The sequence below is a fragment of the Taudactylus pleione genome, unplaced genomic scaffold, assembly GCF_031769625.1.
Source record: "Taudactylus pleione unplaced genomic scaffold, aTauple2 ptg000109l, whole genome shotgun sequence".
Taxonomy (NCBI): domain Eukaryota; kingdom Metazoa; phylum Chordata; class Amphibia; order Anura; family Myobatrachidae; genus Taudactylus; species Taudactylus pleione.
Window position 1 is genome coordinate 5,135,794 of NW_028284511.1, and position 20,992 is coordinate 5,156,785.

The 20,992-nt window shown below is 44.4% G+C and overlaps 1 protein-coding gene across 1 annotated transcript in view; it reads right to left on the minus strand.

Moving 5' to 3' along the window:
• The window catches only part of MUC2 (mucin 2, oligomeric mucus/gel-forming), a 139,562-nt gene extending 123,390 nt beyond the window's left edge, over positions 1-16,172 (minus strand). Inside the window, exons 1-2 of the mRNA XM_088471030.1 lie at positions 16,097-16,172; positions 14,638-14,899 (exon numbers count right to left, since the gene is read on the minus strand). Coding sequence (XP_088327156.1) covers positions 14,638-14,899; positions 16,097-16,172 — 338 coding nt within the window. The remainder of the gene's footprint in view (positions 1-14,637; positions 14,900-16,096) is intronic.
• Between the last annotated feature and the right edge of the window lie 4,820 nt (positions 16,173-20,992).

The following is a 20,992-nucleotide window of genomic DNA, read 5'->3' on the forward strand; positions in this document are numbered from 1 at the left end:
ACCTTGTACAAATGTCAGTCAGTACCCTGGACCTTCCAGGAGACAGCTGCTCTATATTTAAGCAATGATGTCAAAAAAGTAAGGAGGGCTGATTAAGCATAATTTAATAATAACCCATCACATATATGCCTTAGAAGTCATACAGTGGTCAATGTACTAAGCCTTGAACAGAGATATAGTGGACGGAGATAAAGTACCAACCAATCAGCTCCTAACTGTAAACTTTCAAACACAGCTTGTACAGTGACCATTAGGAGCTGATTGGTCCACTTTCTCTCTCTCCAAAGCTTAGTACATAGACCCCACAGTTTGATCTGTGACTATAGGCCAGTGTTGGCTAACCTTGACACTCCAGCTGTTATGGAACTACATAACCCAGCATGCACTGCTACAGTTTTGCTATTAGGGCATGCTAAAACTGTGGCAGGGCATGCTGGGATATATAGTTCCACAACAGCTGGAGTGTCAAGGTTAGCCAACACTGCTATAGGCCAACAAAAGCTAAACTGTACTGTAAGCGACAGATGGAAGGATAGATGGAAGAGCAAGCATCAAATCACCATATTAATGTTCTCGTTCCATAGATAGAGTTCAGCAATGATCACATGGGACTTTGACAGGCCAAATAATTGATATGAGGACATACAGAACATTAATACATAATCACATGTTCAGAATAGTACATACCTACGAACAATTACAATGGTTAAAAAGGGCTAATTTTTAATTTGGTATAAAAGTAGGGTTTTAATCACTACAGTCATCACAGAAAACATTAAGAATTAATTTTAATGCATTACCAAAATAACATACTGTATATAATTGGCAGTAATGAAAAAAATTTCATTATTTATAACATTTTTACCACATACCAAAGAACTAGGAAACTGCTGTATAAGGTTGTATCACGTGATACAAACAGAAGTAAAATACTGCAGAAAATGTAGATTGCTAGAATGGAATCGGACCTAAGCCCAGCGGATAAAAGGATCACTGGCCGGCAGCAGGAGATCACGACAGAGGTGAGTAAACTACCTAACCCTCCCCTCTTCCCCCCAACCCTAACTCTCCTTTAGGGGTTCCTAACCCTAAACCTCCCCCCTGGTGCCTAACCCTAATCTCCCCCCTGGGGTGCCTAAACCTAACCCACCCTCCCCGCACCCTAAACCTAACCCTCTTGGGGGGTTGCCTAACCCTAACTTCCCCCCGGGGGTGCCTGACCCTAACTTCCCCTTCCCCTAGCCTAACCCTAACCCTCCTGGGGGTAGGCAAACCCTAAGTCCCTCCGGGAGCCCCTAAACCTAACTCTCTCCCCCCCCGCGCAACTATCCGCTCCCAACGCCCAGCTTACCTACAATCGGTGAGCCGGGCGTCAGGATTTCGGCGTGGGGCTGATGATGGGTGTTGGGATTTCAACACTTATTATTAGTCTCTTGCCAGGATTTCACAGTCGGATTACCGACCGCCGGCTTCCTAACTACATCCCACTAGAAATGCTGCTGAGGTGCTACATATGGGAGTGTAAATTTAAATTACAACTGGAAGGTGTAGGTGCATTGTTGTAAATAGGTAGCGGTACATTAAGGAATTCCAGCTCTAGCGTGTGGTGAGGAAGAAAAGGTTTTAGCAAATATAGAAACATTTATTTGAACACGTCATAAATTGCCCAGTAGCATAAAGAGATGACAATACTGTATGTGCGAGTGAGTAGTTGATTGAATGTCCGTAATAGTGGTACCACATGAGTGCTTATACACACTTTAGGGCTTATTTACTAATACTTCATTTAGGTGGATATATTGCAGCGAATTACAGCAACCACTCAGTAATGATCTGCTATCTCTCTAGTTCTCAGACATTTATTTATTAACATTTATTTATATAGCAGCAGCTTATTCAGTTATGCTTAACAATTAAAACCAAAACAGTAGTAAAACAAGACTGGGGAATAATAGACAGACAGGTAAGAGGGTCCTGCTCGTAAGCTTACAATCTCTAGGGAAATTGGAAGTGGATATAGGAGGATAAGTACTACATATTACACAATGGCCGCAATTCAATTCAATGCAATGTTGAATAGTCCCAGGAGGGAGCTTCCGGAGCTATTCAATTCAGCGTGCTGTTAAGTCAGAGAGTACAAGTGTTTAGTCGCGAGAACCGGCATTCTCTGACAAAGGTGCCGGCCGCGAGACTGTTAGCGCCACGCTAAGCCGGCAAACAGCGGCGCGGACGGCACTTTTGACATATTTCTCCTCGCATCCCCTGGAGGGTGCAAGAAGAAATCCTTTAGTCTGACCAAACATCTCGTTGAATTAAATAGCTTCGGGAGCTACCTCCCGGAGCTATTCAACATCGCATTGAATTGAATCCCGTAGAATGATTCTAGATGGGCTACAGTATATGATCGTCACACAGCAATGTTGGACAGTGGACATTCAGTGATTGTGGAAAGGGAACATAGTAAAAGTTATGTGTGGACTATGTAGAGGGGAGGTAATTAGTAGAATATCTATTATTTGGGTGGTTATGGTATTCGATAAGCTTGCTATACAATGAGAGCAAGTACTTTATACGATGCTATGGTTTACTACAGATTTAGCTCGTAAAATTAATTTGAGCAGATAAGCCCTAATCAATAAGATGTATCAGTCTGAAGCTGCCAGAAAGACCCAATGTAACATTCACAAATAATTCAAATAATTACCCCTATTACAGGAAGGCACATCAGCTACAGCAGCACCACAGTACCTGCAGTGTGCTCTTGTGTGATATGACATTATGGCATCACTATAGGAGCATCTAATAATTACCCCTATTACAGGAAGGCACATCAGCTACAGCAGCACCACAGTACCTGCAGTTTGGTCTTGTGTGATATGACATTATGGCATCACTATAGGAGCATCTAATAATTACCCCTATTACAGGAAGGCACATCAGCTACAGCAGCACCACAGTACCTGCAGTGTGCTCTTGTGTGATATGACATTATGGCATCGCTATAGGAGCATCTAATAATTACCCCTATTACAGGAAGGCACATCAGCTACAGCAGCACCACAGTACCTGCAGTGTGCTCTTGTGTGATATGACATTATGGCATCACTATAGGAGCATCTAATAATTACCCCTATTACATGAAGGTACATCAGCTACAGCAGCACCACAGTACTTGCAGTGTGCACTTGTGTGATATGACATTATGGCATCACTATAGGACCATCTAATAATTACCCCTATTACAGGAAGGCACATCAGCTACAGCAGCACCACAGTACCTGCAGTGTGCTCTTGTGTGATATGACATTATGGCATCACTATAGGAGCATCTAATAATTACCCCTATTACAGGAAGGCACATCAGCTACAGCAGCACCACAGTACCTGCAGTGTGCACTTGTGTGATATGACATTATGGCATCGCTATAGGACCATCTAATAATTACCCCTATTACAGGAAGGCACATCAGCTACAGCAGCACTACAGTACCTGCAATGTGCTCTTGTATGATATGACATTATGGTATCACTATAGGAGCATCTAATTATTACCCCTATTACAGGAAGGCACATCAGCTACAGCAGCACCACAGTACTTGCAGTGTGCTCTTGTGTGATATGACATTATGGCATCACTATAGGAGCATCTAATAATTACCCCTATTACAGGAAAGCACATCAGCTACAGCAGCACTACAGTACCTGCAGTTTGGTCTTGTGTGATATGACATTATGGCATCACTATAGGAGCATCTAATAATTACCCCTATTACAGGAAGGCACATCAGCTACAGCAGCACCACAGTACCTGCAGTGTGCACTTGTGTGATATGACATTATGGCATCACTATAGGACCATCTAATAATTACCCCTATTACAGGAAAGCACATCAGCTACAGCAGCACCACAGTACCTGCAGTGTGCACTTGTGTGATAAGACATTATGGCATCACTATAGGACCATCTAATAATTACCCCTATTACAGGAAGGCACATCAGCTACAGCAGCACCACAGTACCTGCAGTGTGCACTTGTGTGATATGACATTATGGCATCACTATAGGAGCATCTAATAATTACCCCTATTACAGGAAGGCACATCAGCTACAGCAGCACAACAGTACCTGCAGTGTGCACTTGTGTGATATGACATTATGGCATCACTATAGGAGCATCTAATAATTATCCCTATTACAGGAAGGCACATCAGCTACAGCAGCGCTACAGTACCTGCAGTGTGCTCTTGTGTGATATGACATTATGGCATCGCTATAGGAGCATCTAATAATTACCCCTATTACAGGAAGGCACATCAGCTACAGCAGCACCACAGTACCTGCAGTGTGCACTTGTGTGATATGACATTATGGCATCACTATAGGAGCATCTAATAATTACCCCTATTACAGGAAGGCACATCAGCTACAGCAGCACCACAGTACCTGCAGTGTGCACTTGTGTGATATGACATTATGGCATCGCTATAGGAGCATCTAATAATTACCCCTATTACAGGAAGGCACATCAGCTACAGCAGCACTACAGTACCTGCAGTGTGCTCTTGTGTGATATGACATTATGGTATCGCTATAGGAGCATCTAATAATTACCCCTATTACAGGAAGGCACATCAGCTACAGCAGCACCACAGTACTTGCAGTGTGCTCTTGTGTGATATGACATTATGGCATCACTATAGGAGCATCTAATAATTACCCCTATTACAGGAAGGCACATCAGCTACAGCAGCACTACAGTACCTGCAGTTTGGTCTTGTGTGATATGACATTATGGCCAGAGCTGGATTAAGGCTTTGGGGGGCCCGGGGCACTTAAGACAGGGGGGCCCTAAAGTCTAAAATTAAATTCCTAAGGGATGGAAAACGGCACTCAGTGTTTATTTACAGAGTTTGAAATATACAGCGAGCCGGGGTCGTGTAGCAAGTTGTATATTTCAAATTCTGTAAATAAACACTTCGGAGTGCCGTTTTCCATCTCTTACGCTGCATCTACTGTACCTGGCACCCTTGATAAAACTTTGGACACTGAAGTGCCCATTACCTATATACTAGGGGTGAGCGGGTTCGGATTTCTGAAATCCGAACCCCCCCGAGCCCCCCCGATCCGAGTCCGATCCGAGTCAGGCTCGACTTTTCCCGCCTGACTCGGATCTGAAATCGAGGCAAAACGTCATCTTCCCGCCTTCCGAGTCTCGCGGGTTTTGGATCCTATATAAGGTACACACGTCGGCGCCATTTTCTCACTCGGCTGTGGACAGTGAAGAGGGAGGGTGGGAGTTAGGGCTGTGTAGTGTAGTGTAGTGTAGTGCTGCTGTTGTCCACTACTTCAAAGTCCATAGGGGCTGGCTGTGTTGTGCTGTGCTGCTGTTGTTAATAGGGGCTGTGTCCACTACTTCAAAGTCCATAGGGGCTGGCTGGACTGTGTTGTGCAGTCAGTTCTCCATAGGGGCTGTGTCCACTCCAAAGTCCTGTGCAGTGTCCCAGTCCTAAAGGGGTGCTGAAGTGTTGTCCAGGGGGTGCTCTGTCCATCAGGGGTGCTCCCCCCAAGTGCTAAAAAAATAATATATTTTCTGTGTTTGTGAATTGTGTGCGCAGTAGCCGCACGTGCATCAACAAAGTAGTGCCAAGCGTGCGCCTGTGTCATAAGTAAAGGGCCGGCTGGCTTGACCGTTAAGGGTGCTGTAACCCCCGAAAGTACACTCCAGTCCAAACCAAAAAAAAAATTATTTTCTGTGTTTGTGAATTGTGTGCGCAGTAGCCGCATGTGCATCAACAAAGTAGTGCCAAGCGTGCGCCTGTGTCATAAGTAAAGGGCCGGCTGGCTTGACCGTTAAGGGTGCTGTAACCCCCGAAAGTACACTCCAGTCCAAACCAAAAAAAAATTTATTTTCTGTGTTTGTGAATTGTGTGCGCAGTAGCCGCACGTGCATCAACAAAGTAGTGCCAAGCGTGCGCCTGTGTCATAAGTAAAGGGCCGGCTGGCTTGACCGTTAAGGGTGCTGTAACCCTCGAAAGTACACTCCAGTCCAAACCAAAAAAAAAATTATTTTCTGTGTTTGTGAATTGTGTGCGCAGTAGCCGCATGTGCATCAACAAAGTAGTGCCAAGCGTGCGCCTGTGTCATAAGTAAAGGGCCGGCTGGCTTGACCGTTAAGGGTGCTGTAACCCTCGAAAGTACACTCCAGTCCAAACCAAAAAAAAAATTATTTTCTGTGTTTGTGAATTGTGTGCGCAGTAGCCGCACGTGCATCAACAAAGTAGTGCCAAGCGTGCGCCTGTGTCATAAGTAAAGGGCCGGCTGGCTTGACCGTTAAGGGTGCTGTAACCCTCGAAAGTACACTCCAGTCCAAACCAAAAAAAAAATTATTTTCTGTGTTTGTGAATTGTGTGCGCAGTAGCCGCATGTGCATCAACAAAGTAGTGCCAAGCGTGCGCCTGTGTCATAAGTAAAGGGCTGGCTGGCTTGACCGTTAAGGGTGCTGTAACCCCCGAAAGTACACTCCAGTCCAAACCAAAAAAAAATTTATTTTCTGTGTTTGTGAATTGTGTGCGCAGTAGCCGCACGTGCATCAACAAAGTAGTGCCAAGCGTGCGCCTGTGTCATAAGTAAAGGGCCGGCTGGCTTGACCGTTAAGGGTGCTGTAACCCCCGAAAGTACACTCCAGTCCAAACCAAAAAAAAATTATTTTCTGTGTTTGTGAATTGTGTGCGCAGTAGCCGCACGTGCATCAACAAAGTAGTGCCAAGCGTGCGCCTGTGTCATAAGTAAAGGGCCGGCTGGCTTGACCGTTAAGGGTGCTGTAACCCTCGAAAGTACACTCCAGTCCAAACCAAAAAAAAAATTATTTTCTGTGTTTGTGAATTGTGTGCGCAGTAGCCGCATGTGCATCAACAACGTAGTGCCAAGCGTGCGCCTGTGTCATAAGTAAAGGGCTGGCTGGCTTGACCGTTAAGGGTGCTGTAACCCCCGAAAGTACACTCCAGTCCAAACCAAAAAAAAAATTATTTTCTGTGTTTGTGAATTGTGTGCGCAGTAGCCGCATGTGCATCAACAAAGTAGTGCCAAGCGTGCGCCTGTGTCATAAGTAAAGGGCCGGCTGGCTTGACCGTTAAGGGTGCTGTAACCCCCGAAAGTACACTCCAGTCCAAACCAAAAAAAAAATAATTTTCTGTGTTTGTGAATTGTGTGCGCAGTAGCCGCACGTGCATCAACAAAGTAGTGCCAAGCGTGCGCCTGTGTCATAAGTAAAGGGCCGGCTGGCTTGACCGTTAAAGGGTTCTGTAACCCCCAAAGTACACTCCAAACCAAAAAAATATATATTTTCTGTGTTTGTGACTTGTGTGCACTGTGGCTGCACGTGCATCAACAAAGGAGCAGCGCCAAGCGTGCGCCTGTGTCCCATAAGTAAAGAGCCGGCTGGCTCATTTCTTAAAGGGTGGTGTAACCCACAAAGTGCACTACTCTCCAGCAAAAATAAAAAAATATTTTCTGTGTTTGTGTGCGCTTTAGCCGCACGTATATATATCAATATAACATAAATGGAGGACCAAACTTTCTCCGATAAAAATAAAATAGGGAAAGATCAAGAACCACTTCCTCCTAGTGCTGTTGCTGCTGCTGGGAGTTGTTCATCATCACAGAGAGGAAGTAGGAACATCACTACTTTTACTAAACAATTGACCCTCCAACAGTCCCTAGCGATGAGGATGAAGTACGACAGCAGTCATCCTGAAGCAAAACGTATAACTGAGGCCTTGACTGCTATGTTGGTGTTAGACGTGCGTCCGGTATCCGACATTAGTGCAGTGGGATTTAGACAATTGATGGAGGTAGTGTGTCCTCGGTTCCAAATCCCGTCTAGATTCCACCTGCATCCTCAAAGCAGCAGCGACAAGCATGCGTCTGTCTGTTAAAGGGTGGTGACACCCTCAAAGTGTGCTACACAAACAATTAAAATATTCTTCTTTTTTTCTGTCTTTGTGAATTGTGTGGGCTGTAGCCGCACCTGCATCCTTAAAGCAGCAGTGACAAGCGTGCGTCTGTCTGTTAAAGGGTGGTGACACCCTCAAAGTGTGCTACACAAACAATTAAAATATTGTTCTTTTTTTTTCTGTCTTTGTGAATTGTGTGGGCTGTAGCCGCACCTGCATCCTTAAAGCAGCAGCGACAAGCGTGCGTCTGTCTGTTAAAGGGTGGTGACACCCTCAAAGTGTGCTACACAAACAATTAAAATATTGTTCTTTTTTTTTTGGTCTTTGTGAAATGTGTGGGCTGTAGCCGCACCTGCATCCTTAAAGCAGCAGCGACAAGCGTGCGTCTGTCTGTTAAAGGGTGGTGACACCCTCAAAGTGTACTACACAAACAATTAAAATATTGTTCTTTTTTTTTCTGTCTTTGTGAATTGTGTGGGCTGTAGCCGCACCTGCATCCTTAAAGCAGCAGCGACAAGCGTGCGTCTGTCTGTTAAAGGGTGGTGACACCCTCAAAGTGTGCTACACAAACAATTAAAATATTGTTCTTTTTTTTTTGGTCTTTGTGAAATGTGTGGGCTGTAGCCGCACCTGCATCCTTAAAGCAGCAGCGACAAGCGTGCGTCTGTCTGTTAAAGGGTGGTGACACCCTCAAAGTGTGCTACACAAACAATTAAAATATTGTTCTTTTTTTTTTGGTCTTTGTGAAATGTGTGGGCTGTAGCCGCACCTGCATCCTTAAAGCAGCAGCGACAAGCGTGCGTCTGTCTGTTAAAGGGTGGTGTAACTCTCAAAGTGCTCCAAAAAATAAAAAACTATTTTTTTAATGTGTTTGTGACTTGTGTGCGATGTAGCCGCACCTGCATCCTTAAAGCAGCAGCGACAAGCGTGCGTCTGTCTGTTAAAGGGTGGTGACACCCTCAAAGTGTTCTACACAAACAATTAAAATATTGTTCTTTTTTTTTCGGTCTTTGTGAAATGTGTGGGCTGTAGCCGCACCTGCATCCTTAAAGCAGCAGCGACAAGAGTGCGTCTGTCTGTTAAAGGGTGGTGTATCTCTCAAAGTGTTCCAAAAAATAAAAAACTATTTTTTTAATGTGTTTGTGACTTGTGTGCGATGTAGCCACACTTGCATCCTCAAAGCAGCAGCGACAAGCGTGCGTCTGTCTGTTAAAGGGTGGTGACACCCTCAAAGTGTGCTACACAAACAATTAAAATATTGTTCTTTTTTTTCTGTCTATGTGAATTGTGTGGGCTGTAGCCGCACCTGCATCCTTAAAGCAGCAGCGACAAGCGTGCGTCTGTCTGTTAAAGGGTGGTGACACCTCAAAGTGTTCTACACAAACAATTAAAATATTGTTCTTTTTTTTTTGGTCTTTGTGAAATGTGTGGGCTGTAGCCGCACCTGCATCCTTAAAGCAGCAGCGACAAGCGTGCGTCTGTCTGTTAAAGGGTGGTGACACCTCAAAGTGTTCTACACAAACAATTAAAATATTCTTCTTCTTTTTTCTGTCTTTGTGAATTGTGTGTGCTGTAGCCGCACTTGCATCCTCAAAGCAGCAGCGACAAGCGTGCGTCTGTCTGTTAAAGGGTGGTGTAACCCTCAAAGTGTGCTCCACAAACAATAAAAATATTCTTTTTTTTTTCTGTCTTTGTGAATTGTGTGGGCTGTAGCCGCACTTGAATCCTCAAAGCAGCAGCGACAAGCGTGCGTCTGTCTGTTAAAGGATTACATCGGTGACAGCATCCAAGTAGGCATGTCAGACAGTCCGTACCTGTACTGGCAGGAAAAAGAAGCAATTTGGAGGTCCCTGTACAAACTGGCTCTATTTTACCTGAGTTGCCCCCCCTCCAGTGTGTACTCCGAAAGAGTGTTTAGTGCAGCCGGGAACCTTGTCAGCGAAAGGCGTAGGAGGTTGCTTCCACAAAATGTGGAGAAGATGATGTTCATAAAATGAATTATCAACTCTTCCAGGGAGACCAGCCTCCAGAACGTACAGAGGGACCTGTGGTTCCAGCAGGGACGAATTAATACTCTGTGAGGATGAGGATGTACACACTGAAGAGGGTGAGGAATCGGTGGATGAGGAGGATGAGGATGACATCTTGCCTCCGTAGAGCCAGTTTGTGCAGGGACAGATAAATTGCCAGCTTGATTTGTGGGGGCCCAAACGAACCAATCATTTCAGCCACAGTTGTGTGGCAGACCCTGGCGCTGAAATGATTGGTTTGTTAAAGTGTGCATGTCCTGTTTATACAACATAAGGGTGGGTGGGAGGGCCCAAGGACAATTCCATCTTGCACCTCTTTTTTTTCTTTGCATTATGTACAGTTTGGGGCCTAGTTTTTCAATGCCATCCTGTCTGCCACTGCAGTTTCACGCCTAGATGGGTCACGTGTTTGTGCCGCCCACTTGTGTCGCTTAGCATAGTCATCCAGCTACCTCGGTGCAACCTTTTGGACATAAAAACACTATTGTGAGGTGTGAGGTATTCAGAATAGACTGGAAATGAGTGAAAATTAAGGTTATTGAGGTTTATAATAGCATAGGAGCAGAAAAACCTACAAATTCTGTGATTTTAGCTGTTTTTATGCTTTTTTTCAAAAAAATACAGATCCAAAACACAAAACCCAGAACCCAAAACACGCAAGGGTGGTTTTGGCAAAACCAATCCAGATCCAAAACACGAAGAAAGATCCAGATCCAAAACCAAAACACAAAACACGAAAAGTGGCCGGTGCACACCCCTAATATATATATATTTTATATACGTCGTGAGTGCCACCAACCATTCCCTGCTGTGTATTGCTTAATTTGCTTAATACTATGGATGGAACCTGGGGTATTATATATATATATATATATATATATATATATATATGGAGCAGAGTGCCAAGCTGATAGATGCTGATTGATTTTATATACAGTATATATATACATACGTATAGAGGTAATGGGCACTTCAGTGTCCAAAGTTTTATCAAGGGTGCCAGGTACAGTAGATGCAGCGTAAGAGATGGAAAACGGCACTCCGAAGTGTTTATTTACAGAATTTGAAATATACAACCTGCTACACGACCCCGGCTCGCTGTATATTTCAAACTCTGTAAATAAACACTGAGTGCCGTTTTCCATCCCTTAGGAATTTAATTTTAGACTTTAGGGCCCCCCCTGTCTTAAGTGCCCCAGGCCCCCCAAAGCCTTAATCCAGCTCTGTATATATATATATATATATATATATATATATATATATATACACACACACACACACACACACACAACCACACATTCAAAGTAATACTACCTGGAGCCTTTAATTTATTCAATTTTAATTGATAATTAAAACAAGTGCACTACTCTCTGTCTTACTTTATCTACTCTCTTGAGATGATGATCCCTTTTGCTGGCAGACAGTGACACAGAAGAACTGCACAGCGCGTTCTTCTTTCTCCTCCTCGGGTGATCCTCCATGTGCAGCTGTGCCTGTGATGCCCCCTCCTTCCCTGCCACCTGCACGCCGGCTGGCCAGTCCCTGAAAGCCTGCAGCCCTTTTCATTGGACGCGGCTACCGGCATCCCAGCAGCAGTGCTCTGTGTCGCCGCGCTGTCTGTATGACGGCTATCAGTGCAGTAGCTGCCGCTGCTGGTGTAAACTCTGCTACAGCGCTTCAGATCGGATCGGTAAAAAACATCCGATCTGTGGCAGGGGGCCCTCTCAGAGAGGGGCCCGGGGGTACTTGCCCCCCGAGCCCCCCCCCTTAATCCGGCCCTGATTATGGCATCACTATAGGAGCATCTAATAATTACCCCTATTACAGGAAGGCACATCAGCTACAGCAGCACCACAGTACCTGCAGTGTGCACTTGTGTGATATGACATTATGGCATCACTATAGGAGCATCTAATAATTACCCCTATTACAGGAAGGTACATCAGCTACAGCAGCACCACAGTACCTGCAGTGTGCACTTGTGTGATATGACATTATGGCATCACTATAGGAGCATCTAATAATTACCCCTATTACAGGAAGGCACATCAGCTACAGCAGCACCACAGTACCTGCAGTGTGCACTTGTGTGATATGACATTATGGCATCACTATAGGAGCATCTAATAATTACCCCTATTACAGGAAGGCACATCAGCTACAGCAGCACCACAGTACCTGCAGTGTGCACTTGTGTGATATGACATTATGGCATCACTATAGGAGCATCTAATAATTACCCCTATTACAGGAAGGTACATCAGCTACAGCAGCACCACAGTACCTGCAGTGTGCACTTGTGTGATATGACATTATGGCATCACTATAGGAGCATCTAATAATTACCCCTATTACAGGAAGGCACATCAGCTACAGCAGCACCACAGTACCTGCAGTGTGCACTTGTGTGATATGACATTATGGCATCACTATAGGACCATCTAATAATTACCCCTATTACAGGAAGGCACATCAGCTACAGCAGCACCACAGTACCTGCAGTGTGCACTTGTGTGATATGACATTATGGCATCACTATAGGAGCATCTAATAATTTTCCCTATTACAGGAAGGCACATCAGCTACAGCAGCGCTACAGTACCTGCAGTGTGCTCTTGTGTGATATGACATTATGGCATCGCTATAGGAGCATCTAATAATTACCCCTATTACAGGAAGGCACATCAGCTACAGCAGCACCACAGTACCTGCAGTGTGCACTTGTGTGATATGACATTATGGCATCACTATAGGACCATCTAATAATTACCCCTATTACAGGAAGGCACATCAGCTACAGCAGCACCACAGTACCTGCAGTGTGCACTTGTGTGATATGACATTATGGCATCACTATAGGAGCATCTAATAATTACCCCTATTACAGGAAGGCACATCAGCTACAGCAGCACCACAGTGCCTGTAGTGTGCACTTGTGTGATATGACATTATGGCATCACTATAGGAGCTTCTTATAATTACCCCTATTACAGGAAGGCACATCAGCTACAGCAACACTACAGTACCTGCAGTGTGCTCTTGTGTGATATGACATTATGGTATCACTATAGGACCATCTAATAATTACACCTACATAAGTAGGTATACTTTTTTTATGTATGCTTAAAACTTTTATACATAGTGTATGATTACATCCAATGCAGAATTAGCACCAAGGTTTATACCATAAAGTGATCAGTGCCAGGGCCAGGGCTATAACTAGGGGTGTGTAACCGGTGCTGCCGCACAGGGCGCGAGGCTGAGGGTGGAGCATCATTGCTGTCCCCGTGGCTCTGTTTCAGGCTGTAAGGATACCCCATTGCTTGTAGAAACACCCAGCACATGTCCCACTGCTTGCAAAGGCACCAGGCATGTCCCTGGGATGCACCAGATGACACCTCCATGCTTCAGGCCCCTCATTTCAGTGACATGCCAGTAGGCCTCATGGACCAGCACAGGACACGCAAGTGCTCTGCTACAGCTCTGATCAATGTTATAGATATATGTAATGATGATGACATTGTTATTAAAGCCGGGCATACACTGTCAGATAAAATGCCTGTCAGACCGACACACATTTTATCTTGCAGCCTGACACCCTGCATATATCGTGGGCATACACTTTGAGATGTCCTTACAGTGTATTGACCCTGATATCTGCGTTCCGTCCCCGGGGAGGAGACATTTCCTTGATCCTTCCCTGGGAAGGAACAGGGGAAATGTCTGGCTATCGGCCACGGCTGGGCAAATACTGCCCGATGCGGCAACATTTACTTACGGGCATGCCTGATCAATCAATATTTAACCCTCGGTCGCTCGCACGCACACAATTATCAGGGCGATCCGCAGATATTGGGTGGATCACCCCGAAATTTGTACAGTGTATGCCCAGCATAAGCTTTAATGGGTAGATGTATTAAGCCTTGGAGAGAGAGAAAGAGGAAAGAGATAAAGTACCAACCAATCAGCTCCTAAGTATCATTTTTCAAACACAGCCTGTAACATGGCAGTTAGGAACTGATTGGTTGGTACTTTCTCTCTCTTTACTTAATTTTCCCTCCAAGGCTTAGTAGATCTACCCCAAAGTATGAAAACCATGAGGTAGTTTTATTCCTAATACCAACTGAATGTGCTGTTTAAGAAAGTCATAACTGTTTGTACCAACAATTTCAACATGGATAAGAATGAGGGGGAGATGTAACAAGCACTAGAGAGAAATAAAGTGGAGAGAGATAAAGTACCAACCAATCAGCTCCTAAGTGTCATTTTTCAAACACAGCCTGTAACATGGCAGTTAGACGCTGATTGGTTTGTCCTTTATCTCTCTCCACTTTATTTCTCTCCAATACTTGATACATCTCGCCCTAACTGAGAACTAACTTTAGACAAGCTCTATAACCCTTTACTGTATAAAAATTAAATGCGTCTGCGCACGCTCCATGGAGGAGGAGAGCGCAGGACAATGTTAGAAGAAGGCCTGTATGATATTTCACAATCACATATCATGGTAGAATAACTGTGTAAATAATAATATATATATATAATAATATATATATAATAAATTGATATATATAATAAATTGATAAAGCAATGAAGGAAACAAATGAAACATATCAGGAGCTGAAGGCTAAAAAAAAAGTTTATACAAACTCACATGGCCCCGTTCACCACCACTAGGCTGCCTTTCAGTTGAATGATGACATCTTTGATGGTGATGGTAATCTTGTCTATGAGCGGGTGACCGCTGTCCATTGAACGGTGGACATGGATGGAGAATTCCTGATAAGAGTCTCTACAGTCAGAGGCCAAGTTGTAGCTGCAGCGGCCAGGGAATTGGTAAAAGTCTCCATCAAAGGTCTTGAAGTGATAGTTTCCCCATGTACTGCAGACGTAGTGACCATGATTACGGATTCGACCTGTTTAGAGTCAGCACAAATGTGTGGAATTAGTAGCAGGTTAGCATAGTCTGTAAACAAGCTCTTACAAATAGCCTATAGACATATCATTACCAGATCTACAAAGGTACAAAGGTTAAGAATTCAGCTATAATTACTGTACCACTTAATTTAGCAAGTGATATATCATTTTGAATACAGTACATCCAAAGCATAAATTCATACCACAATTATATACAATCTAGGACCTGCTATATGATTAGCGTGTGTTCTCAAAGAGATTAAATCAGAAGTTCCCAAACTCCGTCCTCAAGGCACCATAACAGTCCAGGTTTCAAGGATATCCATGCTTGACCACAGGTCAATTTGATTTAACAACCTGTGCTCAACCATGGATATCTCTAGAACCTGAACTGTTGGGGAGCCTTGAGGACCGCATTTGGGAACCTCTGGAACAAAGCATTTTTTTACTCACATTAAAGTATCCTCATATAAAGAATGAAACCTGTTCAGGCTCAATTTTTACATCACATATTTTATATAAAATATATTAAGATAGAAATTTAAAATGGGGAATAATTATCTCACTGAAAGGGTAATATATAGGTAGAATGGGCTCTCAACAGACGTGGCAGAGGCTGAGATGGTACAGGATGTTAATCATATCGGGGATAGACATAATACAATCCTAAATCTGGGCACAACAATCACATAGGGTCTATGTTGGCAGAGTAGATGGATTGGTTCTTAATCGTTTAAGATTACAGTATACAGTATGACACAGAGGAGAAGTTGAATATACTGTACAATAGATACAGTATGGGTGAGAGGAACTATACACAGGTTTCAGTATATAATTTCTAAATATCATGAAATTATCCAACGTTTCATCTTGTAATAACATCCACATACTGTAAGTTTCACTTCATTGTAAAAGCATATACTGTATAAGGTCAGCATGATAAATACAGCAAGCACAGCCCTTATTATTTGTGTATTTCAGCTATTAGTGTGCAAATAATAGATATATTGCATGGATACATTAATTTCTAACTGTTTCAGTATAACATCATCTATGTATTTGTTTCCCATCCTGCCAGTAATTTCAGATTGCTGTAGTTTGTCAGCGTCCTCATCACTGTGTTGTCCCAATGGAGACAATGCAGAAAGCTGGGAGGTAGCAGGTATAACGGATACTGTAAGATGAATTTACTGTACCTGGAATGACATCAATGGCACTTGAAAGGGCCAATGACAGCCATAGCGCCCACAAGCTGGCAGTCTGATACCCCATTGTATGCCCTGAGGGCGATGGACCTTCAGTAGTATCAGCCACATTGACACCTTGCTCTTTATAGGATTATTTGGTGTGTTAGTGACATCACAGCAGGTGGGGCAGGGAAATCTTTAATCTTTACAATCAAGGTAAACATTCCTTTTCTCTACACATGTTAAGCTACTTGGGAGGGATCTACTGAAAGATATTAATTTCCTTAACCCTGTCTCTGCTAAAGAATCTCATGAGGCACGGAATGATCCATTTAGACTGTATATCTGCTGCACTGTGAGGACCATTTTACATACCAATGAAGAAGCGTACAGCAGATCACTGGCTAATCAGCATTGCTATCTATCTAAACAGTGCATTGTCAGAGAAGTTCCATTTTTAATACTATCATTTCCACAATTTATAAATAGCTAATCTTAAGGTCCCCATACACGGTAAGATTCAAAATTGGTAAGATGAGTTGTACGATTGCCCTTGAAATTCTTCCCTAGATATTCTTCATAAGATATGGTGAAATGGTGTACGATTGATCGTTACGATCATAGGATAAGATGCATAGAAGTGTATCACATCATACACAATCGGTTGGGATCTCTCTGCAAAACCATCTGATCTGCGATCCAACTAGAGGACGGCGGGGATGCACATCGGGGTCGCAGAGCACACAAAATACACCTATTTTCACACGATTGGTCCGTCCAACCTGTCGTAACTGGCCATATCGTGTAAAAAATCGTCCTGTATATGGGCACCATAAGAGAGATCAATGCTTAGCTTCTCATCATTGTTTTTTATGGTTACTAATCCTCTTGGAAATTTACTGTATCTAGATTGAAACAATAATAAAAATAATATCTTATTTACTTTTGCAAGCTAACAATGTAAGCAGTCACAGAGTATTTCCAGAGTTTTTCCATTGCTCTTTAGTGTCTATTTATCCTAGTTTCCCAATACTGTGATCATATTTGAAAATGTGAAATGTCGGCATGTGGAACGCCAACATTCTGCACAGACCGGCAGCGGAAGGTTAGGCTGTGGGAGGGGAGGTTTGGGTTAAGCCCTAGGGGGAGCATTAGGTGTTAGTGATACTCAGGGTCCGCCAAGAGAGGGAGGAGTGGGTAATAATTACCCAGGCTTGATGGAGGGGCATCCCCTCCCACCACCCTTCCTTTCCTGGTCCCACCGCAGCTGTGTGCTGGGCTGCGGATGGACCAGGGAGGCTGCTGATCAGCGGCAGCGGTCTCCTTTGGCTGTGTAGGGATGGGGGAGCAATCACAATAATTGCCCCCCCCCTCTACCGCTCCCCTTCCCAGCTCTATACAGCTCTAGTGATATTTACAGTCTTAAGTGATACTACTGTAGATCTGCCGGATGTCTTCATCAGATGACTGCTGGAACTGTAAGACATTGCTGGAGCCACCAGACCTGCTGTACTATGTAAGTCACCACTAGACTACCAGGAATGTTTTGTTGACATTCTAATCATGTCGACATTTCATCAGTGTCAATATGATACAGGGCTGGACTATAGATAGGCGGGGTGGTCGCCTAGGAGCCCCTACACATTGGGACCCCTTGGTGTCAGTCATGTACTTGCCCAAGGGTGCAGCAGAGCGCAGACTCCCAACAGTGTTCATATGCTGCCCGGGGTCTCCTGCCGTCACTAGGGCATGGAGGAGGAGTTTCCTAATGTTCAGTAGATCTATGTTGGCTGGCCTCAGTTTCTCTGCCAATGGCTGCAGCATGTGTGTGTGTGACTGAGGCGGTAACTCCTCTTCTCTCCCAGCTCTCACAGTGAGTCTCATCACCAGTCCCCGGCTAGCAAGGTCTGACAGCAGCAGCACTGTACCCTTCCTGCCTGCTCCCCGGTACTACACATGGGAGTGGGGGGTCTCCATGGCAGGGATGGGCATGTCAGTTTTATTAGTGGGGGCCCCCACAACTTTGCACCAGGGCCTCCACAAGCCTTAATAAGGCTTGACATGATGAATGTCGATCTGGTCAATGTCAACATAGCTATATTGTCGACATGCTGCACATCAAAATTATGACCAGGTTGATATTCTCATGTCATGACGTTATCATACACAATCTGTTATTTTTAACTAGTATTACAGACCAGTCATACATGGGGTTGCTACCTGTAGCTGTTATTGCTCCCCCCTCTTTCTCTGTACACCCCCAATTCAATGTCTGTTCTACCCCCAATCTCTCTGGGGGGGAGATGTACTAAGCCTTGGAGAGTAATAAAGTGGAGATGGCTAAAGCACCAACCAACCTCCTAACTGCCATTTTTCAAACACAGGGCCGTATTCAGTTAGACGCGAAAAGCCGAGATCCGCGGAAAAGTATCGCCGATTTTGGCTTTTCGAATGGCAAAACTTATCTCCGTATTCAATTCCAGCTGGGTTTCACGTACGCAGAAAGCCAATACAATGTGATAGGCGACAAAGATTTGCCTCTGAATAGCAGGAGAAAAGAAGTGAAACATTTTTATTTTGGGGTGCAAAGGTGGGGAAACCCTTGGGACAGCCCCCCAAAGGATAACTGAACTGTGTCAAAAAATCCCAGGAAAAAATGTAACACCCCAAAAAAGTACTTTCGTTTTGGGGGCGAAAAAGAACAAAGTTGGGGGACAACTTAATAAAGTAGCGAAATAAGGTTCTGGGGGTACTCTAAGAAGGGGCCAAGTGTTTTGGGGATTGCAGGTGCTTGTATGATGGAGGAATTTCACTTTTATTAAAACTTTGCTATAGAGACATTAAAATATGCTAGTACCCATTTTCAGGTACCCAAAATTTGACAGGACTACTTATATTCACCAAAAAATACTGCTTTATGCCATTCTTCACCACTTGTGCAAAGACGCTAATAAGAAGCTATTGAAACAACTTAAGTACCCCAATCAGTTTTATTAGGGCTATTCGGACACAACTACATTCATCCCCAATGTTAGTGCATCTTTTTGGGGTATTCAGGCTGATTTCCCCTTTTATGACAGCACTGTCCCCCTGTTCCGATTTTGCGGCCTGCTGTTTTCGAGTGGTTTGGAATTTAATGCGGCGAATAGCAGGGGCGCGGATGATAAGTTTCCACATCCAAAACATACGAAATAGGCGGAAAGTCAGGTAGGTGAAACTTTATCGCCGACACAAAACAAATTGAATACGGTCCACAGCCTGTAAAATGACAGTTAGGAGCTGCTTGTTTGGTCCTTTATTTCTCTCCACTTTATCTCTCTTCAAGACAGAGCCTCCCCTGTCATACTCCCTCTCCTATCATACTCCCTGTCATGCTCCAGAGTTTTGATATAAAAACTGTGTTTTTATTAGTGGTGAGCGGGTTCGGATTTCTGAAATCCGAACCCCCCCGAGCCCCCCCGATCCGAGTCCGATCCGAGTCAGGCTCGACTTTTCCCGCCTGACTCGGATCTGAAATCGAGGCAAAACGTCATCATCCCGCCTTCCGGGTCTCGCGGGTTTTGGATCCTATATAAGGTACCCGCGTCGGCGCTATTTTCTCACTCGGCTGTGGACAGTGAAGAGGGAGGGTGGGAGTTAGGGCTGACTGGGCTGTGTAGTGTAGTGTAGTGCAGAGTAGTGTTGTGCTGTGCTGTGCTGCGCTGTGCTGCTGTTGTCCACTACTTCAAAGTCCATAGGGGCTGGCTGTGTTGTGCTGTGCTGCTGTTGTTAATAGGGGCTGTGTCCACTACTTCAAAGTCCATAGGGGCTGGCTGGACTGTGTTGTGCAGTCAGTTCTCCATAGGGGCTGTGTCCACTCCAAAGTCCTGTGCAGTGTCCCAGTCCTAAAGGGGTGCTGTAGTGTTGTCCAGGGGGTGCTCTGTCCATCAGGGGTGCTCCCCCCAAGTGCTAAAAAAATAATATTTTTTGTGTGTTTGTGAATTGTGTGCGCAGTAGCCGCACGTGCATCAACAAAGTAGTGCCAAGCGTGCGCCTGTGTCATAAGTAAAGGGCCGGCTGGCTTGACCGTTAAAGGGTGCTGTAACCCCCAAAGTACACTCCAAGCCAAATAACAAAATATTTTTTCTGTGTTTGTGAATTGTGTGCGCAGTAGCCGCACGTGCATCAACAAAGTAGTGCCAAGCGTGCGCCTGTGTCATAAGTAAAGGGCCGGCTGGCTTGACCGTTAAAGGGTGCTGTAACCCCCAAAGTACACTCCAGTCCAAACCAAAAAAAATATATTTTCTGTGTTTGTGAATTGTGTGCGCAGTAGCCGCACGTGCATCAACAAAGTAGTGCCAAGCGTGCGCCTGTGTCATAAGTAAAGGGCCGGCTGGCTTGACCGTTAAAGGGTGCTGTAACCCCCAAAGTACACTCCAAACCAAAAAAATATATATTTTCTGTGTTTGTGAATTGTGTGCGCAGTAGCCGCACGTGCATCAACAAAGTAGTGCCAAGCGTGCGCCTGTGTCATAAGTAAAGGGCCGGCTGGCTTGACCGTTAAAGGGTGCTGTAACCCCCAAAGTACACTCCAAATAAAATAAAAAAATATTTTCTGTATTTGTGAATTGTGTGCACTGTGGCTGCATGTGCATCAACAAAGGAGCAGCGCCAAGCGTGCGCCTGTGTCCCATAAGTAAAGAGCCGGCTGGCTCATTTCTTAAAGGGTGGTGTTACCCACAAAGTGCACTACTCTCCAGCAAAAATAAAAAAATATTTTCTGTGTTTGTGTGCGCTCTAGCCGCACGTATATATCAATATAACATAAATGGAGGACCAAACTTTCTCTGATAAAAATAAAATAGGGAAAGATCAAGAACCACTTCCTCCTAGTGCTGTTGCTGCTGCTGGGAGTTGTTCATCATC